General features: G+C 39.7%; 2 protein-coding genes across 3 annotated transcripts; one reads left to right on the top strand and one right to left on the bottom strand.

Annotated features, from left to right (window-relative positions):
• Nucleotides 1–570: 570 nt before the first annotated feature.
• MRPS22 (mitochondrial ribosomal protein S22) lies at nucleotides 571–6,797 on the top strand. Its single transcript, XM_074877737.1, has 8 exons — nucleotides 571–688; nucleotides 943–1,097; nucleotides 1,848–2,012; nucleotides 3,208–3,351; nucleotides 3,853–3,936; nucleotides 4,895–5,040; nucleotides 6,223–6,331; nucleotides 6,618–6,797. The coding sequence occupies exons 1-8, from the start codon at nucleotides 577–579 to the stop codon at nucleotides 6,708–6,710; spliced, it is 1,008 nt and encodes a 335-aa protein (XP_074733838.1). The 5' UTR covers nucleotides 571–576; the 3' UTR covers nucleotides 6,711–6,797.
• A 479-nt stretch (nucleotides 6,798–7,276) lies between these two features.
• On the bottom strand, nucleotides 7,277–23,839 carry COPB2 (COPI coat complex subunit beta 2). Of its 2 annotated transcripts, none has more exons than XM_074877734.1 (22): nucleotides 23,694–23,839; nucleotides 21,956–22,093; nucleotides 21,249–21,335; nucleotides 19,370–19,496; nucleotides 18,136–18,284; nucleotides 16,834–16,980; nucleotides 15,445–15,544; nucleotides 15,168–15,310; nucleotides 14,746–14,945; nucleotides 14,056–14,166; nucleotides 13,692–13,780; nucleotides 13,505–13,611; nucleotides 13,073–13,216; nucleotides 12,249–12,379; nucleotides 11,741–11,948; nucleotides 11,398–11,508; nucleotides 10,384–10,598; nucleotides 10,034–10,126; nucleotides 9,775–9,955; nucleotides 9,567–9,635; nucleotides 8,045–8,134; nucleotides 7,277–7,606 (listed from the first exon to the last, which is right to left on the bottom strand). In XM_074877734.1, exons 1-22 carry the CDS (start codon nucleotides 23,694–23,696, stop codon nucleotides 7,511–7,513), a joined length of 2,739 nt encoding a protein of 912 aa, XP_074733835.1. In that variant the 5' UTR covers nucleotides 23,697–23,839; the 3' UTR covers nucleotides 7,277–7,510. The 2 variants fall into 2 exon arrangements, with proteins under 2 accessions (XP_074733835.1, XP_074733837.1); XM_074877736.1 differs by having other exon boundaries at nucleotides 8,045–8,131.
• Nucleotides 23,840–24,930: the final 1,091 nt, after the last annotated feature.

Here is a 24,930-nt window from a genome sequence, read left to right as displayed (position 1 = left end):
CCGCACTATACAGGCACAGGTACTCCTCAGGTGGTACTTTCAGGCATGAATACTTGCTGTATTCTTTGGAATTCCTGCAGATTAGGGGCCAGACAAAAAACTTGCCACCTGACGAGACTGTCCCTTCAGTCACCATGCAAGTGACAAACTAGCAGACAGAGCCACATGAGGTTTTTAATTTTGTATGAATTACCACAGACCGCCCAAGAACCAGGGCAGTAGCTGCCTGCCCTGACCGGCATCGTACCAGGCAGCTGCTGGGGAAGTGCACCCACCTACCGCCTCGCACCTTTCCTCATCTCTCAGTAGTTGCAGTTTACCGGGGGTTTAATCGCGGCAGCGTGCACGGTGCCCTAAATTCCTCTGCTTCCCTACTACTTTGTCTCCCCACTAAGCAAGGAAACCCTCGGGAAAAGGCCCGGCAGACCGCGTTTGGTTCCCGCTGAGGCGGGCTTCCCGCCCGGGGCCGCCGCTCCGACAGGCCGCTGAGGCCAGGGGAGACTCCATGTCCCGGCGTGCCTCGAGGCGCCACTCGGCGCGCGCGACGCGGGCGGGGCGGGCGGGGGCGTGTATAAGATGGCGGCGCTCGGGGCGTGGGGCTCCGCGGCGGTGCCCGCGCGGCTGGCGCGCACGCTGTGGGGCTGGCGCGCGCGGCGGGGGCTCGGGCAGGACGCGGGGGCCGCGGACGGTACGTGAAGGGGGGATCCCCCCGCCCGGCCTCGCCTCATGGGCTGCAAGCGCCCCTTTACCCACCCGCGCCCTTCGTGCAGGGCGCCTGCGGTCCCCAGGGGGCCGAGGGGGAGGGAAGCGGGGCGGGGTGGGGGTGCCGGCGGGGGCGGCGTGGGGGGCTGCCTTCGCGTGAGGGGAGGGGGTGGCGGGACCGCGGCAGTCTCCTCGCCGCCCCAGCCCCGCGGGTTAACAGCGTGTGACACCCTCCCGCAGAAGGAAAAGCCGCCAAGCCGTCCTTTGCGGATGAAGCGGTTCAAAATCTGCTCTACAAAATGACAGGGCTTAACCTGCAGAAGGTTTTTAGGCCGGTGAGAAGGGAGCTTAAACCGCCCAAGTACAAGCTGATGACAGAAGCTCAGCTGAAAGAGGTAGGCTGCTCTGCTCCGTTTTCAGATTTTAACTTATTTTGGTTTTAGCACAAAGTCTGTAACAGTCCATGTTTCTGCTTTCTTTAATACTGCTGCTGAAAATACTTCGGTTTCGTTCCTCTGTTTCAGGTTATTTACTAAACTAGTGTGAATCAGTGTTTCTTCACTTTATATAGTTTTACTTACCCAATTTTCCTTGATTTTTATGGAATATGGAAGGAAGTGGTATGCTTTTTTACTTGAGTGACAGGCTCTCTTTCCTTATGCTTCCCAATTGTGTTAAATATATTTCTCTGAAATTTTAGCCCCAGGAATCCTTTGAATACTTTTTTTTTCCCCCTGTTGTCTGACCATGGTCCAGGATGATAAAGGGGCCTGACTTAAGCCAGTTCTTCTTTAATCACAGTCATAGCTATCTATAAACAGTTGATTGTAGTTTATGCTTTGGGGGAAATTTACCATGGAAAAATACCTGAACTAAACTTGGCATTTTTTAGTAGTATATGTAGGTTTTAGTTTTGGAACTCCTCCAGCAGTTTGCCCAAGTTACAGTACCAGTGTATCGTTCACATGCGATTCATCTACCTAGAGATTGAATTAGTGTCTCACTGTTGAACTGCCTAAGAAAAAGATTTTTTTCTAAATTTCTCTCTAAATGAAACCATCTGTCCCAAAATTGTATGTTAGCTTTTCAATAGGATGATTTTTTTAAATTGTCAAGTTAAACTACTTTTTTTTTTTTTCCCCAAGGCCACAAAAAAAGCTATTGAGGAAGCTAAAGAAAAACTAATCATGCCCCCTGTTTTGAATGAACGAGAGCCAATTGATGATGTCTTAGCAGAAGACAAATTCCTTGAAGGAACTGAAACTACAAAATACGTGTTTACAGATTTAACTTACTCCATTCCACATCGTGTAAGTAACAGTGTATTAATTTATTTTAAGAGCTTTCCATTCTTAATTTCAAAATAAGCTTTAGGTTTTAATAAAATGTAGTTATAGCAGTTTGCAAAAAGGCTGAGGAGTTGTAAATTCAGTTTGGTACAAGGCAATACAAAGACATGTATTTCTAAATGTTTGCGATAATGATAAAATACATTCCAGTGCTCAAAAGCAGGCGTGCTGTGAGGGGGAAGCTGTGGGATAGTTAGTTAATTATTTTAAAAGCAGATGCTTGTGTATACTAGGAGTGCTGAGTTCTTCCATGCTTCCTAGAGAAGTTTTCTGTGGAATCAGATTATTTAGTAATGTGCATAGACCAAAAGATGGAGCTACTTCACAGTTGCAAAGGTCTGGTGGAAAGCTGAGTAAATGATAAATGAATTCACAGGAAAGCTGTGAAGAAACAGTTGTCAAATAGAATTGTGGAGTATAGGGATAAAGATTTCTTTGTATAGTGAAACATCTAGATTGTCTTAAGTACTAGTAGTAAAAGGCTGGAAAAATTCTCCACAAATAGTTATGATTCTAAGAAATCTCCATGGTTCAAACATGCATATAGTGATGATCCTGCAAAATTAATTGCTGAGTCTTCCATCTGTTAATCCACCTGAGAGCTCTCTCCAGGAACCTGCTGTTTATTCTCCTGCCTCAATGTATTCAAAACTTCCTAGTCCCAACAAACTTTCCGGTCTGCTGCCCTAAATGTGCTTGTGAATGGATCTAAGTATATTGTTTCATTAGTTGTATTTCTTGTTTTGCACTTGCCCTTACTTGATTCTAGCACCTACCTCTGAAACAAAGTTTAAAAAGTACAAGACACTTGCATTCTTAATTTAGTACGTGTTATTAAATGCATAAAATCAGGCCAGCAGCAAAGCTAATGCCTTTCTTAGGGTATTAGTGTTACCTGTCTAAACTTCAGAGCTGTAGCTTTTAGCATAGGCCCATGCACAGTTATGCCATACAGTAAAATTAAGGTGCAAATGTAGCACTTAATTAGCAGGTATAAAAGGAGAAAACGATGAATCTAGCACATAGCAACAATCAACTAGAAACTGGTATTATGAGTGTGAGTTTAGGTATAGAAGGATTTCGCCAAATGAGAATCTTTCTTGCAGTGGTTCTGTCTACTTTGGGAGATAATGCTCTTTTTTTACCTCCTTTTCAGGAACGTTTCATTGTAGTTAGAGAACCAAATGGTGTATTACGCAAAGCAACCTGGGAAGAACGAGACAGGATGATACAGATATTCTTCCCAAAAGAAGGGCGCAGAGTTATTCCCCCAGTGGTATTCAAGGATGAACACCTTGTGGTAAGAGCCTCCTGGTTTTGAAAACTGATAATTTTTACTTAATTGTGCTCTGATAGCAAAACGGTGCTATTTGGACAGAGCAGCTCTGAATAAGCCAGTCCATTTGTATGTTTTAAGCTGCCTGAGTTCTGTTTTGAACAATTGCTTATCATTGTAACTTAGTTAAAATACTTACAATAAAGTTCCAGGTTAGGGCCAGGTAAATCCTGAGTAGGTGTAAATTTTCTGTCGTACTAGAAATCCACATTTAATTGTTATGCATTGATGAAACTGTATGTTTGATCTGAAAGTGTCAACAGGCATTTCAGAAAAAAAATCAAGAAACATTGTACTAATGTCATCAAGGCAGTTACTGTACTTTTATCTATTTTGTCTTGTGGTTAAAGGGTTACTCACTATGAGTGTTGCCCAGAACAGAAATGTTGTGGCTGCTCTTTTGATGTTGGAGAGTTGGAATGGTGCAATACAGAATCTATTCCTGAATTTGAATTTTTGTTTTAGACTGTGTTTCAGCAAGACCGCCATGAGGATATCCTTAACATGTGCATTGCTCAGTTTGAGCCAGATTCACCTGACTATATCAGAGTGAGTTCACTTTTCATTTTTCTAGTTAAAAAAAAAAAAGCGTTAGTGAAGAACTTTAGGGTTTGTTTTGTAAACATAAGTATTATCTGGGCATCAAAGTTGTTGTTCATTTGTGTTCTTTTTTTCCCCATATAGATTACCTGTTGTCCTTGTGATGAGTCTTGGGTTTTTTTCTTGCAGAAAACAGGGTTCTGTTTAAGTAACTTTCAACAGTATAGAAAGAACCACGGATGCATAAAAATAGTATTTATAGGTATTTTTTGGTATCCAACCAGAATTGATGATAAAGACAGTAAGTGAGCACAACCAGAGTTGTGCTACTAAAGCTAACTGCTATGGTAGGATTTGAAAGGACCGGGTAGATAACTGATGAAGTGCACCTCAGAGCACTGTACACACAGCATTTTTGAAAAAGACCAGGTACAAAAATATACTTCTAGCTGAAATGTTTAGGTTTGGTAACTACAGTTACTGGTGAATAGGCTAGTCTACACTTGACTTTAACACGTTTACTTCTCTTTAAGCTGTAATAATTTCTCAAATCAGCGAGAAGACAACTTCTATTAGGCAATTTTCAAAGTACCTTTTCTTCAAAGTAGAATTTCACTTCTTTGCTGTAGTATTTTTCTCCTTAAAAAAATAGATTACAGCTTGACAGCAGTGAAATGAAGGTTCAGAGGTTATACCCCTCCCTCCCCAAATTTTTAGTACATGGCTAGTATTTAGCTTTCTCTTGACACAAAGATGTCTGTGCCTAAGTACTAAGAATTGGATTATCTGAGTGTTAGCCTGAATTACAACATGTATAGCTTTAAGGTAGCGCGGTTCAGCCTGTGGCTTACCCCTACACTTTAGGGAGGTCTGAAAATAGATTAAAAACCTCTCAGCAAGAGGTGGAGGGGAGAAACTGTCATCAGGCTTCAGTCATGCTGATGAAACAAACATTTTCTGTGTATAGGTTCATCATCGGACATATGATGACATTGAGAAACATGCCAAGTATGATCTGCTCCGTTCAACAAGACACTTTGGAGGAATGGTGTGGTATCTAGTAAACAGAAAGAAAACGGATGGCTTACTAATAGATATGATCCACAGAGACTTGTAAGTGGTGTTTGTCACTTATTATTTCTGCTTATCTAAACAAATAGGAAACAAGAAGTACCCTTGTTTGAAAATAGAAACAGTATTTCTCTAAGATGTATAAAAGTTTTCATTGCCATGAAATCTTAAGCTAGCTGTTTGCTATATAGATGCTGACTGGAAGCACCAACTGCAGTCTGTGAAGTTGTGGAGTATTAAGCTAGGTTTCTGCAGAAATTAGCCTTTTGTAAGTGTTGGGGTTTTATTTTTGTTTCCCATGTAATTGTCAGTACCCTTCCAGCTCTGGGCCCTACTGATCTTAAAGCCTAATAATTTCGTACTACTGAACTCAATTTTCGCTTTTGACACACTGGGTTTTAGAGTAATTCCTAAGTAGCTTAGGAACAGATAGATACACTTTCATTTTAAATGGATGGATCTCTGCAAGATATGCTGCTAAATTTATTCAAAACTCCCTGAAGCAAACCATATTGGTCAAAATGTCACTAGGAGAAATTTGTGCAATTAGCACTCCACTTGCAGTGATGGTGGCATTGAAGTTAGAAACTGTCAACAGGTAGTCAGATACTACTTTTAAATCTGAGGCTATGAAGAAATACAGGCAAGTTCATTTTGGAATACAGTTGTTAAAGGCAAAATTCAAGTATCTGGACAATTACCAGTTTGGATAATCTTTACCTGCTACCTGCCCACTTTTGGCTTATGCTTATGTTTATGTAAAACATCTGTTCCAGTTTTAAATTTAGCTGAGGGCTAGGTGTCACAAGATTTCTAATACTACTTCTGTAAAATATCCTAGTTACTACAGTCAGTGTTAGAAAGTTTCTTTGGCAAGGTTCTGCTAAATACTTGTAACTGGGTAATCAATTGTATTTTACAGAGGGATTTCAGCTGTATTACAGCTGAACAGTACATCAGGCTTAAACTGCAGTATGGATAAATTTACGTACCTTACCTGGTGCACCTTGGTGTTTGCATGCTTCTGCTCTTCCTTCCCACAAACAGGCTGCCGTTGCAGTAGGTGATGGGATGCCTGTTTAGCTGTGTGTTCTAAGGACTGTATGCTCAGCGAAAGCAGAAATTTATGAATGCCTGTGGTGTGCAAAGTACACCACAAAGTATGCTTTCTCTAAATACTCTTAAGAGAAAGTAACTGCTACAAATAGGTCTTTATTTGTTTAGGCTGGATGACACTACGAGTTTAATTACACTGTATCATATGCTTCATCCGGAATGTCAGTCAGCAAAAGAAGCTAAAGAAAGGAAACTTCAGGGAGTTGATCTGATCAAGGTATGCTTTTCTACTTTAAGGCTGCTTAACTACAGAAAAGAAAGCTTTTAAACAGCAGAAGCCTATTTATAGTCTAAATTTCTCCTTACCTTAAGAAGGAGATATTTAACTAGAACTGTTGTGCATGCCAGGTTGTTTGAGGTTTTTTTTTAAACTACATGTAGCTGCACCAGGATTTCAGTTGTAGCTGCCTGATTTACCACAGGAATGATGAAGGTTCATTATGCAATTATGCATAATACATAATATATATTGAACATTAATCTCTCTCCTGCCCTGTTTGCAGGTATTTGTGAAAACTGAGTCCCAGAAAGAAGGCTATATACAGCTGGCCCTCCAGGCTTATGAAGAAGCAATGGCTACTTCTACAGCTTCATGAAATAAACCTTAGTTCATCGTTAAGTCTTAAGTCTGTTTATAAACATGCTCTGTACAGGATTCCACAATAAATACTTCAAACAACTGACTATTGGAGAATTTTTTTTACTAAACAATGTAAGAATCCCTACAGCAGCTTGTAAGTTCACTTACAGAACTTCTGAAAATAACAGAAGTCATCACAATTTTTGTTTTGAGGTGACAATATATCTAGAGTTTAACTCCTTTACTGTTGCACCTTAACTAAAGAATTGCCCTGAATTCATTTCAGTTATTGAAGTGTAGGGTCTGGACACTTTCATTTAGGAAAGTGCGTAACACCACATCCATCGCTTAAGACATAGTACTGTTCTGTTTTAGCTAAAAGACCTAAGTGTTGTCTGGAAGAGTAACTGAGCTACTGATCATTAACAGAGACAAGCTAATAAAAGTAACCCTATACCTAAGTGTGCTTGCTAAGAAAAGTCAGGTTAAGGTGAGAGTGCTCCTGTTTCAAATATTTGCAATACACACTATTGAAGCTGGGTTGAGAGTAGTAGAATTATTAGTAAATGGAGAACTGAGGAATAGAATGTTTAAAAGGGTTTATTGAACTGCTTGATAAATGAAAACATCTTTTAGTGTGCATGGGAGCAGGCCTAGATCTTGAGTTTCAACATACTGAAGTTGCTGGGTCTACCCTTCTTTCTACATGTACATGGTCCACTTGAAGTATAAAAATCAAATTCACTTGGGGGACATAGTCCACAGAACTTCACTCCTTTGTTTGGAGTAATTGATGTGGTCACCTAAAAGGTATGTTCACTCATCTAAGATCTCTTCATCCAGATTGATATCTGTGGTATCAATGTCCTCCAGATCCAAGTTATCCAAGTCATCTTCCAAGTCCAGCAGTGTCTAGGAAAAGGAAAGACTAGATTCAGGGGATACTACTACAGTTAGATGTTAGCCAGCGTATAGGATGTAGGATTGGCACATTCTGCAAAATACCAAGCTGAGGCAGGCAGGTGGAACGTTAGAGTTAAAATAAGCTGTATAGAGAAGCTGCCTTCTTGGTAAGAAAGCAGCTCTCAGAGTTGCAACTTTTCACCATGTTCTGACCAACTGCCTTTGGACTTCACCCTTTGTTCCTTGTAAATCGACAAGGCTGTAGGACCTGTGTGCAGTTTCTGCCTGCAACAGGAAGGGACCCAATACACTGTGCTGGTCGAAGCTGTCTGGGTCTATTAATAGAAAGTGACATTTTCCAGTAGCTTGGTTTAATCACATTATTAGATGAAGTCTTTAATGTAAAATGAATTTAGTGCTTGTACTTCCCTTCATATATTTCAGTACCTTTTGATCTCTTGTTGGAAGTACATCAGAGCTATGCAAAACTGTCTTCATCACTTCTTGTTTAGGAGATGGAACTGGTTCTTCAGCCTTCTAATGAAAAAGAGATTCTGTAAGTTCTTTTGAATTTAAATTCTGTCAACAAAAACAAGTAAACAACAGCAGACCTATAACCCCCCTCTCCCACTGGTTCTCTTTCGAAGTTTCCCTCAGTAATTCTTGAACCACACCTTCAGAGCCGGTAAGCATTCTAGTCCTCACTCCACTGGAGACACTGTTTCACCACCCAGTGTATTTAAAGCAGTTGATGATGGAACTGATACAATGAAAACAACCTCCAGAAAGTATCAGTTAGTCTCAAATACTGAAGTGCTGTTAGAAAGTTAAGTGATTTTCAAGGACCTCAGCAGGAAAGAGATTAGGTTACTCGAGACTGTCACAGCCCTTTTAGCAAAGGTGGTAAATCAGTTCTGTTGCTGGCTGGGCTTTGCGCTCCATACCCGATAACTGGTTTAACACTTACCCTCCTCACTTCACTGCTGCACAAGTTTCATATTAAGATAATTCAACAGTTAGTACCATTACTGAAGCAGTGGCGAACCATATTTAGATTAATTATATAATTATATCCTACAAAACTTCCCATATTCAGCCTCAGCTGTAAGAGACAACCGTTTAAGGACTTCTATGCAATCATTAATTGAATGCAAAGATACACTTCCAACATCAGTGGTCTTGTTTTCAGCTTCTAATGCATGCTATCGAAACCAAATTAGAACTAACTTCTGTAATGCTATTTCTGTATCTTCTTTAACAAATGTGCACACAAGCTTGATTTTGCTTTAACGATACTTGCTTTGATACACGAGAAGCAAATAGTCACTAAAGTTACTTGAAAGTAAGCTAGCTTCTCTAAATTGTCAATGAAGTTTCATAGTGCAACTCCTACACCAAAAAAACCCACAGAATGGACAGTTGTGACTTTGTTTTTCCCTCAGTTTCCACTGCAGTTTTTAGAAGTTTATAGCCTCAGAGAGCTGTGCCAACATCACTATCTTTAAGAAACTCTCACACTGATTTTCATGTTCAGATGTAACGTATATTTGATATAAGCAAGAATTAGAAGTTGTCATCTTTTGTTTAAGCTCTGAAAAGCATTTTAAGTGTTCGTTTCAATCTGTATGCTTATACCTTATTTTTAAATCACATGTTTTCTGCATAATACGTGGATAACTGAGGTGGTCAAGAAAAAAAATCAGTTTGAGTTACTTCAGATACCGATTAGAACAGGTTTTCAAGTAACTGGGTAGGATTCCTAGTCAGTCATAGAATACTCTTTGTCCATAACCATGTACACTAGCAAAGAATATAAAGCATTTTTAGTTGCTGTAATATCCAAGAGTTTCCAGGTTCCAACTACTGAGCTTTTAAAAACTAGCAGCAGTTGGAGCAGTGTTTGTATGTGCAAATTGAAATTAGTTTTCTGTCTCTTTCTGAGAGTTCATAATTTAGTAGTAACACTGACCTGAGGTGCCATTACTCCAGAAGGCTCAAAGCCTTTCGCTTCTTCAAGTAAGTTTCTTTCTTCATTTGGCTAAAAGAAACACAAACACACCAAAACACACGTTCATGGAATGTTTAAGTGGTTGCACTGACTTGCTTTAAGCTGAATTCACACAGCACCAAATGTTTTTCTTCTAGAGACGATAGAAGAGCTCCCACTTCTTACTTACAGTGACAAGGGGGTATTCCCTGGCTGGCCGCAAGTCATCAAGACTTTGTTTAACATACTCTTCAGCAACAAAAGCTTCTTTTAATCCAGGGAAAAGATTTTCATATTCTGTAGGGTCAGCCAGGGACTCGGCAGCTTTTTGATTGACTTTAGAGAGATTCTCCCGCCACAGTTTAACAACCCTGGGGATGCAAACCGTATTTGTTATATACAGCTAATTTGACAACACTATTCACACTCTGCATATGCTTTGAGGTTACCTTGAAACTTGGCTTGGCAAATATGTCCGTGCAAGAAAAGCAGCTTCTGGGAGACGTCCAGTTTTAATCAGGAGTTCCAAACATGAATCAAGCCTAGAAGATTTTAAAATGTGATTTTAACCAGTAAGTTTAATAAAGACAGATTTTTGTATTAGATTAGCTGTTTATTACATTAAAGTGCTTTCATTTCAGATTTTATACATAGGAGTTGGCTTTTCTGGAAAGGGACATGCCACAATCTTCCTCCAGGAAGTTTTAAGTTAGCTGTAGTTAACCCTTTGAAGATCCTGAGGTTCTTTGCATTTCAGAAAGCAGAACAAGACAATGTGAATCTCATGTTTGGTACTTACTTTCCCTGCAGGAAGTAGCTCATAAAGGCAACATTGTTCTTGCCATCTTTCTCTGCTCCTTCAGCTAACTTATTCACCATGTTAGCATTTCCTGAAGCTGTGGCCAGGAGCAGAAGTCCTCCGTAGTCTTGTGCATGGTGGAGACACTCCTGGGCTAAGCCAAACTGGCATTTACTAATGGCAAGCTCAGCAAGTTGCTTCCACTTCTGTTCTGACTAATGGTACAAAAAAGGGAGAGAGGGAAAGAAAACACAAAAAATAACCCTCACATTTAAAGATTTTCAGAGCATTCAATATGAAAATGTAAGTTTACTCACGAAGGTGCTGTATCCCACCATTACACTAGTCTTCCCTTTGAAATACTATGATTACTGCAGCTTCACAGCATGACACAGGGAGTGTTATATGCAGATCATTACACAGCTATACCGTTACATAAAATAAACAGTTTTTTCTTAAACAGGGAGGGAGGAAGTAGAAATAACTTTGGAAATTTAAACAGTAACAATATCCTAAAGCTCACAAGTTAACCTTCAGAACGTAAGAAAGGCATTTATCTGTAACTAAGTTAACATTCCTTATCACTAACTTCATTATTTTACAGTAGGAACTGAGAGATCAATTCTCTGAATAGTGGCTATGGGACAAATCACTGCCTGTCAGTCATCTTAGGGCATCAGTCTAAGTTTTCCAAGGCTGGAACAAAGGCCTAGAGGCTTCAGTCCTGTCATTCTTCCTCTCACTGTTAAATACTGGAGATTAAGGCTTGGTTCAAGTTTTATATTCTCCAGGAGTTCCCGTAGCTTTCTGAGCAGACAACGTTCTTCTGTCCCCATCCCATGGCTTAGATTCCTTTGTATTACAGGCAGAAGAACTTCACTGAGGAAGTTGGAGGCATTTATAGTGTTCAGGGAGCTGTACGGCATCCCCACGGACCAGTCTTTTTTTACAGGGCCTCTCAGATTCATGATAATACTCAGAATTAGTATGAATTACCAAAAATTGTATGTTTACCTCTGCTTCCACTGCAAGCTGATAGGCTATTTTTAATTCTCCAAGTTGAAGAGCAAGTTCAAAACGATGCTCTGGATCTGTAGATACTGCAAGAGCTTGTTGTTTGAAGCCCTAAAATAAAAATCTGAAAGTAAGTCTGTGATCCATCAGGTCAAACAGCATCCTAGATGTTCTGACAAAAACCCTCTCAACAGAAGGTTACAGTATTCTCAAATAAATAGGGATGATTAACAAGAGTTTATGCTTACAGATAACAAGATTGGGTTTTGCTTAGCAAACCTGATTAGAAATGTGAATAAACTGATTTATTAAGTTTTTGATAACTAAGAAGTAGTTTTCTTACCTGTTTTTCAAGAAAGTGTGCAACTCTGGTTCTCTGTTCTTTTGGAATTGTGGGAAGAACTTTGTCAGCCATACTGAAATCTCTTCTCATCACAGCAGTTTGATATTCAAGCACTGAGACCAGCAAAGAGTAGCTAACAATGTTTAGCTCTTTATCACCCAAATAAAGTCGGTTGTCCTTAGGGATATATCCCAAAAGATACATTGTTCTGAAAAAAACCAAAGAATATTCATCTTGAATAGATCCACCACCAAATAGTCTATAAATAAACCCAGTAGTTCTTACAGCAGCAAGAATACTCACATTAAAAATTCTGCTTTTACTATATGGACACTTTCAAATAAGACCGATAATTCCCTCCAAGACTACATTACTGCCTCAGAACAAACATTAGCATTATACGTAAGAAAAAGTAGTAACGCACAGCAAGCAGGTGACAAGGCTCACCTTGTCCTAACTTCACTGAAAGAACCTTTAACACTCTCAACAACCCGATGCAGCAACTTACCTGTCTAAATGGGCAATAGTGACAATTTCTCCTCCAACATAGTAGTTGAGTCTGTTCACAGAACTGGTGTAAATAAAGCAGTCGCCTACCCACAAACCTGTTTTCACAATCTCCTGAATCTCACCAAGAACCTGCAAATTAAGTTTGATTTAGATATATAAAAAGATACTTTTAGCTAACAGTAAGACTACTGCATTTTCAAATTAAATTGAATATTGTGTATTTAAGTAAATAGTTGGACAAGTTGCAAAAATAAGTTTAGATACAGTTTTCCAGTACATAAATAATGCTTTTAGTTTTACAAAAATGCTGTAACATGAAATCTCTACCTTAATTCTTAACTGAACTAATAAATCTAGGAAACATGCACCAAACTAAGCATTAAGCAAGATAATCAAAGACAACTTTCCTTCTGAAATTTTTGTTTCTGACATTTCACAGCACGAGGTTTTTTCACTTCTGCTCAAACTTCAATAAATTTCAAAACTTGAAAATTGCAGAAAAAGTTTAACCTATGCAAACATACTACCCAGAAGTGTGTTTTAAGCATAACCTCTACAACTCTGTGAGAATAGTAAACAGACGCCTGAAGAGAAATGCAGGCATCAAGATCTGTCATGCTGGGATTCAAACAGGGACGCTCTCCCCAGGGAACCCCAATAAAATGATTAGTGGTGTTCCTCAGGCAGATGTATACTGTGTGGTACTCAGTGTCTTGGAATCTAAGCTTTAATAGGACTATGTTAAGGACTAAATTTGCTATACTATGGGAAGACCTGCTTCCATTATCTCTAGTTCTATTTCATTTTTTAGATAGAGGGTACCTCAAAAGCATCTTCAATTCCATCTTCAGTGACACCTTCATGTGTTTCTTGGGCTGCTGCAACTTTTTCGGATAGGTATTTCAGAATGAAGAATGACTCTTCCGTAGCAATGCAGACAAGCTCACCCGAGTCAGACCAGAAAATCTGTATTATCAGAATCAATAATGGCACTGCTTTAGAGACTTCAGGTTAAGAAATGAGGATGTACAAATTAAAGTTAAAGCATACTAACTCTAACAGAAACTTTCGGACCTGAGAAGCCAACACATACAGGGATTTTTTTTTCCCTTTCTGCTACATGACTGAGATAAACTTAAGTAGTTATTATGTTATGATTGACAGCTTAGCTTCATTCAAGAAAAACCAGCAGTCTAGTAAAAAAATCAGTAAACACAGACAGGTAAATACGTTCAATCCCATCTAAAAACTTACATGTTTAGGCTGAATTTCAATTCTGCGAATCAGTTCTGTGTTTTCCCAATCATAGAATGCCAAACCATTAACAGATCTGACCCCCAACAGGAAGCCACCATAGATGCCTGCAAGAAAATAAAGGTGGAAGAAATCCACGTTGTGCAAAAAATGTGCCAACATATCTATTTTAAAAATAAATACTTACCTTCTGCTCCAAAATCTGGTTTGAATGACTTCTTCTCTTTGAAATTTTTAAATATCTTTACAACACTGTTGCTCTCCCTGATTGCGTATCTAAATAGAGATTGCATTGTAAAAAAAAAAAAATTACTCATCTTCCAAATTAGCAAATTACTAAAACCCTAAATTGCTACAAAACAACTACACTTGATTTATCTTCAAAAAATCAGCAGAGTGCTACAAATGGAAAACTTTAAAGCAGGACAGTTATTGAAAGTTCAGTATCCACACAGGTTTTAGTGTTCAGGCCAGTTTACCATTTGTACAGCCTGAAAACTTAGCAGCAGCAAATTTAAGTTAACACAAAGGAAAAAATCTGCAACACTTACTCTGAAGAATCGTGTGCCCATACAAACTCCTGTGCAGAACCAAAGCTCTTGTTTCTCAAAGCCATAGCTGTATAGATGATGTATTCACCATCACCACACACTACTACAAACCTAGAGCATGAGAAAGATGCATTTGTCAGGTACCCGTGTTCAGTTCAACAGGCATGATCATGAACACAAGTTCATGGGAAAAGTTCAAGGCCCCTAGCCCAATATAATCACTGCAAATGCAGACAGGATGAAAGAGCTTCCCATATTCCAAAAGTCACAGAACTGGATTTTTTTCTGTGTCATGTTGCTAGCTACTTATTATTCCCTCTTCCTTCTGGTATCCACTGAGCGGCTCTTCTACCTTGTACCCCTTTACCTTTTCTTTTAATTTAGCTTATCTGTTAACAAAAACCAATTCAAACAAAGTGATAAAAAAGATGTGTTTTGCTGCTATTATCTTATACATTTTGTTTGCATACTTCTTCCCCTACGTAGCGTCCAACTTCTCTGTTGAAGCTGTGAGCCCTTACAGGTGAAGCCCATCTATTACTCTGATTTTACAGTGCCTGGCTCTGATACACCTGTTCTCCACCAGCTACCAGCACACATGCAACTAATTTTTTTCATTCAAAAAATTTTCAAAGAAAAAAAAAAAAAGAGAAATCAGAAATGTGGAAGTATTTTTCTAAAATCTATTACCGTCCATTAGGGTTGTGCTGAATTGTCTGCGGATAGATTTCACAGCTTCCCATATCTTTTACAGCAAGCGGCAATCTTTCCCCATCTTTGATTTCAGCATCTCCCATAGCTTTCAAGTTAGCCTGTTGGACTTCTGAATGTTTAGCCCAAATAATTTTTCCATTTGCATCCATGGACATTGCAGGTTCTTCACGACCAAGCTAGGAAGTGTAGCATGAGGAATTTAGCAGATGGAGAAAACACATTCTTGATTTTCTTTTTATTTGAACATACCTAGTGAAATACCCTGGCTCTGCCTAAAAATGCCAATTAAAATGACAATTTTTCAGCATTTTACTCATTATCACAGAATCAGAAGTCAGTTGCTCTGTACACAGGACAGTGACAAATCACCATTTCTCATTTCAAATCATTAATTGTACCTTAACAATAATGCTGCCTTCATCATATCCCAAGGCGACATTATTGGATCCTCTCAGACTGGCCACACACCACACTCTCTCCATACCGTAGTTGAGGGTACTTTCCAGGCGGTAAGTGCTCGAATGCCAAATGCGCACAGTTCCTAGAGGAAAAACAATGAAATACATGCCTTTTATCTCCTCGCAATGCAAGGGCAGGAGGTGTGTAGCCACACCACCAAAAGTTCTCCTGTAAGTTCTTCCCCTGTCCTTTATATATCAGAAAATAGAAAATTACCGTCTTCCGAGCCTGTGATAATGATAGGCAATTCAGGATGGAAGCTGACACATGACACATTTTGAGCATGTCCTTCCAGTGTTTGTACACATGTTTTATTCTGCAAAAAAAGTTGGAAGTACAGGTATGTATAATAAACACGCTGGTACATTTTTGCCTTCATTTCTTAAAAAAATCTCCCCCAAATCCAAAATTTATCTGAAAACATATAAATATATTTCTCTAAATTTCTTACAGTAACATTTATTTCCAAGATGCTCAAACAACTGCATAAGACATATTAAAAACTGTGATTCCATTGAGTTAACTTCTCCTCCCCAGAAGAAAATATTTATTTCCCTTGACAGTTGTTTTCCTCTATTTTCAGTCTGGTTTCTGCTTAGATGATGTGCTTTCTCAGAGCTACCTAGCACAACAGATTAAAGCAAGATAGAAAGCTGAAGTTCACTGCAAAAAAAATCAGAGAAAAACATTCCTTTGAATCTAACGACAGGTGAAGACAGATCTAATATTGCCTTCACTAAGAATGTTCATTCACACAGTTGTGAAAGAAAAGTCTACTATGCTTGAGACAATTAAGATTAGACTACGGAACTGTTGTACATGGTGACAAAATTTCAAGCACTGTTACGCAACAGTCGTTACTGCAGTGCATACTTAAATTAACAGTGCTAGCTTTGACTTCTGAGCTCGGATTTACTCTAGGGTGATATGCTTCAACAACCAGAAAGTACTACCTAACAAATTTTAGTCTTGCCCTTCTGGCCATTCATACGCTTCTACACAGCAGGAACTTATGAGCTCTACGTTCCAGCCACAGAACTGAATCCCGGGATTCAACCTCTCTTTCCTGTAGGGCATTCAAACAAGTCACCTCATGACCCCTACACACTGTCACGTAGAAGCACATGCATGTGTGTAAATGTGCATAGGATGAAAAAGGAGAGGGAAGGGAATAAAAAAAAAAAAAAAAAAAAATTAATGAGAAGGATGGAAAGAGTTGACACATGAACAATATTTACATTTGAACATAGAAGAGGAGCACTTGAATCCACAAAAAAGTCCAAAAGTCAGGGATTACTATGTTACAAGAAAAAACTCTAATGCTAATCATAGAAACCTTATGCCAAATTTAATTCTACAAATTAACTTTGAGGCTATTTAACTTCACAGCAGGCTTTCTCAAGGGTTAACAAAGTCTTTTCATTTTAAAAAAAAAAAAAGGACCAAAACTTGTCACAAAATATTTCCTCCCCACTTCCTTCTTTCCAAGTGAAAATGAGGAAAATCTGTTGGTGTATTCAAGTCCCTTCCCCCTTTTTCTATTTCTTCGCTAATGGTTTTACTATGGCAGTCTGCATAAAAGTTTAAGAAGAGCTGAACACATACCTGGTAGTCCCAGATCTTAACCAACCGGTCATCTGCACCCGAAATGAGATATGGCTTGTCTCCTCCACTGTAATAGTCAATGCAGTTTACTCCCTTCTCATGGCCTTCCAAAGTAAAGTTGGGTGAGGAAGAGCCAAGCTGCCACACCTTCCCAGAAAAAAAAAAACCAACAAAAAAATCCAACTGCATGTACTTATCGATCTTTTGCACCCAGGTCAATCTTGCCAAACAGAGTAGGTATTCAGATGTACTTTGGAATTCCAAAGATACAGAATATGGAATTCCAAAGCCATGGTTGTTTTCTTAGGTAAAGAACTTGAACAATTATCAAACTACCAATCCTCCCCCCCCAAATAAACAGAAATAACATGCCAAGGAGCACACGTTGTGCTCACACCTCAAAACAACGGAATTGGTTTCTTTCAACTTTTTTTTTTTAAGGACATAAAACCATGTAATGTTTGTAAGTAGTATCTGTTTATGACATTAATTAATAGACCTAGGAAAATCAATGAACTACTTGTGCATACACAGGTTGCCCCCAACTGTGTTCTGAATTTTATTTTTTCCAGTTACATTAAATGAATGTTAAGTATTATGCTAAATGAGGACTCCAAATGAATCAAGTCAAGTTGTAGATATGCTGCTATTTTCCCATGATTATCACATCAAATCAATATTTATACGTACCTAATTTCAACATCTGAGGATGTATGAAATCAAAACTGGCTTTTTACAGCCAATATACTGATAATTTATAGGGAATGTGAGGAAGTCTCACTGCTCAGATGGCTGTAAATCTATGGTCCCAGATATTTAGTAACAGTTTCACAGCAAATGGGATTCATCAGGGTCTACCATAAGAAGGCTGGAAACAGTTCAATAGATAGACAGCCAAGGACATGAAAATAATGGGAGAAATGCCTTTACTATTTTTTTTTAAATGCACACAGTTAAAAGGCTTTACCCACTATATATAAATAGCTTCAATTCTCCCAAACTACTCATTGACAGTATAACCATTACTCCCCCCCAATATTTCTGTGTAACATAATGGATATGCAGTGCTTAAAGTTTAGAGAACCACATTTCCATGATTGGTGACACATAATCTTGTAAATTTACTGAATTACTTAGTAGGTGCATAGTAACTCATCCAACGTTCAGGTCTTTGTTCCATAAAAACTATTATTGCACCTGCTTTAAGAATTGTGAGCCATTGTCCATACAGTATTATTGGTTTGTGTACGCTGTCAGATAATTACTTAATGACTAAAAAGCCCCAAAATACAGTTTCTTTACCTTGATTGTCCTATCCAGAGAGGCACTGGCAAACTGATTATTGTCTTTCGGGTTTATGACAATCTGCATGACATAATGGGTGTGTCCTTCAAACACCTGAGAACAAGACCATTTTTTATCCCAGTCCCAGAGTTTAATGAGCATGTCATCTGAAAAAAAAAACCAAACCAAGCTTCAGTTAGTTTAATATATTCTGATACCTACCTTCTTAAACATATCCTTATGTACATAATCCTTAATAACTTCAAGTTAAAGGCTCACTCATCCCTTCCCCCTTGAAAGGAGGCACTGCTAATAATATATTTTTCATCTGTAAGATTACCATCCTTTCTTGCAGAAGGCCCACAGGGAGTACAAGTTCCTCAGAAAGATTGTCCAGTAAAATGGTGCTAAAACTAAGTAAGAAATACATTTGTCTTAAAAACAGAGATTAGGAATTGATATTAAGGTATTGAATTATTAATCTTAAAATACTGAGTAGGTATTAAGGAATTGGACCCGTGCTTTCTTCTGCAGCACCTAACTCTGATGAGCACTAAGGAACAGGAAGCAGAGTCAACCAAGCTGCCTTTCTAGTACCTTTATTTCCAGTATATTAGCTTCAATAGCAAAAGACAGAAATACATGGTGCTTCTGACTCACAATACTCTCTGCATTCTTGCAGAGCTCTAACTTCATTAGTGAGGTTTCCAGAAATGAAAAGGACTGAGTAACACAATGTAGATGTTGGGCAGGATCTGTTGGGATACTGTGATCTTCCAATCCTGAGTAACACAGATTGCCTCAAATAAGAGAACTCAGTATTTTGGGAAACAAGATGAAGGTTATCTGTTGCTTCAAGTCAGATTGCCATATGAAAACATACTCTAAACGATTATGTAATTTTTTTGAAAAACAGAACTTTAGCATGGAAAACTCTCAAATAACAGCTGATTAGCACATATATGAACCTTTCCTCTGGCAGATATTAAGCAACAAGGCTGTTTGGTCTTCTCTGACAAGAACATAAGCTATTACATTTTAAATTGTAAGTACAGTTGATAATCCATTAAAAAAAGCCACAAATGCATTTGGCAATTAAATAACATGAAATGACAACTGTCATGTCGGCTACTTACTCAAGGATTCTTGTTTCAGCAGAAAAGGAAGAGACATGCAATCCCTCACCAGACAGAAAACAGAAGCCTAAAAATAGCTAGTTATTAAATATAAGAATATACCAAAGAACTCTTACCACTGCTTGTCAGTATGAAAGGCTGTGTGGGATGCACAGCAATACAACGAATGTAATCTGAATGTGCTTCAAACATGTGAACTCTTTCCAAGGTGTTATAATTAAAAACTCTAATTTGCATGTCATCCTATGAAAGGGAAGAAAAGCCACCATTAAAATAGTACTCTGTATCATACACCTTATATTCAGTGCAGGGCAGCTAGAAAAAACATTCCACTATTGAAGAGCCTCTAACATCAAGATGTTTAAGAAAATGTATTTTCTGTACATTGCTAATGACAAATTATACTCTGATTCAGAAGTCTATAAATTACTCAATCCTATAGCAAGGCATTTACGAAATGAAAAAAACTTCAACTAAAATTTCCTTTTTAAAAGATGTATTTAAAATAGTATTTCTTTAGAATAAAGTGCAAAAATGCTTTTAAAATTATTAATGCTTTGTATGGAAATGAAAAGCAAGGTTCTCCAACACAAAATTTACAACACTGTTAATGCTGTGGGGCCAGGAGGAAAGTTGTAGCTCTAAGTCGAGTGGAAAGGTGATTTCAACTTTTTTTTTTAAAATGGAGATTTTATTTTTGGGGGAGGGGATATTTATTTCAAGTACAGTATTATTAAAAGCAGTAGTCCTAAACCTTTAAAAAATAAATTTGAAGAACTATCTGACAAGGAATAAAATGTCAGGTAAAACTTTAAAAAGTGACCATGACTTACAAGGCCAGTGTAAATGAAACTTAGTGATAAACTCTACACTACTTGTTTTACCCAAAGCATTTACTTTTCCACTCTTGTCTTTTCCTCTTTTACACACATGCCTGTTTAAGCAGCAACACCTACAGAAAACACTCTTCGGAATGGCAGAAAAGGCAAGTATGCTCTTTTGAGATCAGCCTATCAGCATAAGGAACATGAACACAAAGAATAAGCAATGACTATCGTCACATTTTCATAGTCACTAAGACTTGGCCCTGTTGCTGAATGCAGCTCTCTTGCCCTTTCCTTACCATTTCTTGCTACTGCACTGCAGCCTCCCTTGAGAAAGCTAGGACAAATACAGCTGCACACTGAGTCAGATCAAGAAACTGATCCAGGTGAAATTAAGTTGATAAAAATAAAAATGGAGACTAACTTTCATCAGTTACTAATCCAGTTCCTGTGCAGCTGTTTGAACTCTCGTGCTGCCAAAGAGGCACTTCTTGTGAAACAGTGCTAACTTATGTGCACTTGAAGTAACTGGGTCATGGCAGCATAAGACAATGAAACAACAAGAAATTTTTTACTCTGTGTATAGGGCAGAAGACTAGAAAAAAAATAATCGAGACAAAAAATTTTATGCATTACCTCAATTTAGACAAAAAAAACATTAATTCCATCAAAAAAATGTGTTACCAAGAATAGCATAAAACTATTCCCCTCAAAGCAGACTCATTGAATAAAAGCAGAGTATTTTTCAAGAGGTAAAACTCTAAAAAAAGTTATGTTTTATATAACCAACAACAAAGGTAGAAAGTAGCTTCTAAGTCATCTTACACAGGATAGTCAAGTTTCATCTTAGTTACAGTAACACTACTACTATTTAGTCAAAATTGGGTGCTGAGTGTGTTCCAGTTGACAGTAAAAGTTGAATCTAGATCTACCTTGCACTACCATGCAGAATTAACCACCACATCAGGTTGTTCTGCTTTGAAATGAAAAGTTTTAAGTTTCTAAGCTTACTTAAAGGAGAAAATTTTGGGGAAACTGGAATAGTGAACTATTCCTTTCTCTTCTACAAATCCGTATCAAATTATATTATGTGATGCACAAAGGAACGCCATGAAAATCAATTAGAGAAAGTACTACTGCATATGGAAATCACAAGACAACGATAGCTTACAGCTCCTGTAACAACCCAGTTCTTTCTTGCCACAAATTTGGCAGCTCTCACTGGCAGGTCGCACACTTCAAAAGTCTTCACCAGAGTCTAAAAATAAAAATAATAAGTTTATAGCACTGGAGAAAATACCAGTTTTGAAATCAGCTCTTTTTCTTTTCTTAAGTGTCCAGTATATTGCCTTTGGCAACGCTCCAAGAATCCTACAACACTACATGCACACTTTTATTTAAAAGGAACATACCTGTCTAAGAAGGGAGATACTTGTCTGCTCTGTTCTTTTAACATCACCTTTATGTTCTCCCTTCATTCTTAACCCAACCCCACCTCTAAATATTTTTGGAGCTGCTGCCCAATTTCAACTATACTTGATAGGTGGAGATCTAACAGTTCCTACAACTTTCACAAATATAGATGGAGGTACAAGACAGAGACATCTAATCTTTCAGAAGGAAAGGTGTTAGTTTGCAAGGCATCCACAAAGGAAGTAATTCTTGAAAAACAGATTTATAGGAAATTAAACATCACTAAGATCACAGCTAAAGATATTCCTTGTCTATTGTTATAGTGTCTTTTGTAATAAGACAGGGGAGTACAGTCAATTAGTGGCAGTGACTTAAAATTTTCTTATGTATCTAGCACTGAAGAATAGAATTTATACATCTGTCAGCTATGAAGATTTCATGATAAAGGAAAACTAAAATCATCACCTGGGTTTCATGGTTCCAAACACAGACACTGCCATTGTAAAGGCTAGCCAACATCCATGGTTCCGTGGGATGCAAGTCTACACTCTTTACCCGGTCAGACCGAGCTGTCAGTTTCCGTTTTATATCAAGTCGGAGAGGCTAGAGAGGAAAAGAATTGACAAAACTGAGTTATTCAACATAAAACTGGCACAGAAATATGATGGAAGAAGGAAAGCTTGAAGTTAACCCTTAGAATAAAAGAAGTCAATCCTGCTTTTCAGGCAGACAGAAGACTACTACTCTTTTCTATCCATCTGCTTATTTGTTTTCGTAGTGGTTTCTGGAAACATCACATCCCCACCAACAGTAACAGGTCTATTTAATTTACTTTTGTGAAATTCAGAATTTTTTCATATTGTAAAAAGTATCTCCAGCACAGTCAAAAAAAAGATGCACCGCACATCTTCCTGTTCTCCTTGAACAAGTGAATTTACTTCTAAGACAAATGATAAAAAATTATTATTCCTGCTACTTCACCTGAAAAAAACAGGTGGAAAAGCCAGTTATTACAGCAGAACACAACAACATTTACCCATTATAAACTTATTTCTGTTCACAATTCCAATATTAAGTTTCAGAATGGAACACCATGTTGTAAAACTGGGGAGAGACTTTGACCTTCCACTTTCACCACTAGCAATGTAAAGTCAGAGTCTTTAAAAGGTATGAAGTATAGCAAAGTGATTTTCTAAAATATTTGAGGCATTATAGATTTGTTGAGACACTCAAAGACTGTTGGGCTCACTTAATGCTGCTGACATTTTACCTCAGAGAACTTATGGGTAAGATCTGATCAAAGAATGCTCCATGTGTTTAGTAGCTGAATAACATTAATAAAACCTGCAGTTACAGATGTTAGACACTGCAAGGAGAAAAAGGTACCAAGCTATTGTGTAGCACCTGTAACTTACGGTCATGACACCTGATGGTAGATAATGTACTTGTAGATTATTTCTCGTGCTATAAATATCAGAAAAGCAGGCAAGATAATTGCACGTGATTCTGTGTGTATCCTTGGAACTGCTCTTTTCTGCTGCTGCTAAGGACCAGACTGTGGCTGATCTAAGAGGTTAAATGCAACATGTACTCAAACACTTTGACAGCTGTTAGGTCTGTTTGATGACTACCACACTGGTAACACAGCCCAAGGGATCTGCTCTCTGACTTCAGGCATAACAATGCTAGGCGACTTTCAAATGCTTTTTTCTTATTAAACGGAAATCACAGAACAACGCTACGACTTCTTCAGACAGGACGGGAACAGGGAAGCCCGGGTCAAACAGAGCAAGAAGACCCTGCGCAGACATCCCTGGCCTGTCCCGCCCAGAGCCCAACCCAGCTGTCCTAGGCCGGGCCAGCAGCGCGCAGAAGGGCCCGCACTGTCCAGGCCTGGCTCCTGGCTCGTCCTGGGGGCGGCTGCTCAGGCCCCCACCCCTGCGAGGCCTCTCGCTCTCAGTTCGCGTCGAACTGCGCTGTTTTTCTGGAGGCGAGCGCGGTGCAAGGCTGGGCTACCTCACCGAGGAGCTCAGGACGGATTTTTCAAGCGCCCTGCACCGGCGGCTACCCCGCTGCAGCCCGTCATTAACGGGCGCGGCACCCTCCGGGGCAGCCCCCCAACCCTCCTCGCTCGGGCCGGGCACCCGCGGCCCGACCCCCGCCGCGCCGCGCTCCTCGCTGGCGGAGCGGCCCCCGGACTCACCATGGCCCCGCGTCGCCCCGCGGCCGCGCCGACGGCTGAGGTGTCGCTACGCCCCGGGCCGGCTCCGACCCTCCGACGTGGAGCTTCCGGGAGCGCCGCTCTCGCGAGAGCAGCGCGGGCAGCTCCCGGGCCTCGCGAGAGCCAGAAGCCGCGGCGGGCCGGGAGCGGGGAGCGCGCGGTGGCGCGCGCGGCGGCGCGCGCGGCCGCCCCGCCCCCGTCCCCTCAGGCCGCTGCGGTGCGCGTGGCGTGAGGTGAAGTGAGGCCCGCGCTGTCCCGCTACAGCCCTTTGGGCGGCCTCGGGCCTCAGGCGGCTGCTGCTGGGCTGGAGGAGAACTACCGGCTCTGCCCGGCTGCGAGGGGCTGCAGAAGAGAAGGGGCCGCGGGTGCCCTTTGCCCGCTCGGCGAGGTCTCTCGTGCTGCGGAATGGTGACGGTGCCCTTCGGGGCCGGCCCCTGGGCGGGGCTGCGCGGGCAGGGCCCTGCAAGGAGCCCAGGGTGCCTCTCTCACTCAGTAAGAAAGACACAAGCCTGGTCAGTTCTGCAGACCTTGCAGATGTGAAAGGCTTCCTGGCACACTTCCTAATCTTTTTGTCAGCTGAAGCTACAGATACCGCAGCCCCAAACAGCATCTAGCAGAAACGTGGGGAATGTGAGATTCTGGGAAGCACCAAAGCACAAAGAACCACTCTTGAGAAAGTTTCTCCTAGCACTGCTGCCAGATTGAAGTTCCATCTTTAATTAAAAACTGCAATCCCCACATTTCATCATATAAAGGAACGGAGTGTGTTTGCATTCATCGGGATTCAGTTAAAGAAAATACTCCTCTTGATAAGTGTTCACCTGTGGGGATTAGGAGCCCTGTGTGCTCTATCCTACCACACAGGAGTGTTTACAGTTTGAATGACATAAACAAACAAAGGGGTGACAGATTTCGTCAACTCTTGTTATTTTCACTCCAAGAGAGCAAAGACAGAAAAGACAGATTACCTAAAATTCGAAAAAACAGAAGCTTAATGAAAATAAGTGAGAAGCAAAATGCCTGAAGCAAGAATAGGGGCACCATGTTGTCAGTTACAAGTGAGTTTAGACTTTCAGCTTCCTTTAAGGCTTTCTTTTCACTTTCAGTTCATTATAATAATGATTGTAGAATAATGCTTAAAACATTTGAGTACAGAGTTTCAGGATGTAGAATCTGGATAAGCTTGCTTACAAGTAATGAGTAAAATTCATGACTTTTG

Source organism: Strix uralensis, chromosome 9 (genome assembly GCF_047716275.1).
Source record: "Strix uralensis isolate ZFMK-TIS-50842 chromosome 9, bStrUra1, whole genome shotgun sequence".
NCBI classification, from domain to species: domain Eukaryota; kingdom Metazoa; phylum Chordata; class Aves; order Strigiformes; family Strigidae; genus Strix; species Strix uralensis.
This window is presented reverse-complemented; position numbering and strand designations above follow the sequence as displayed.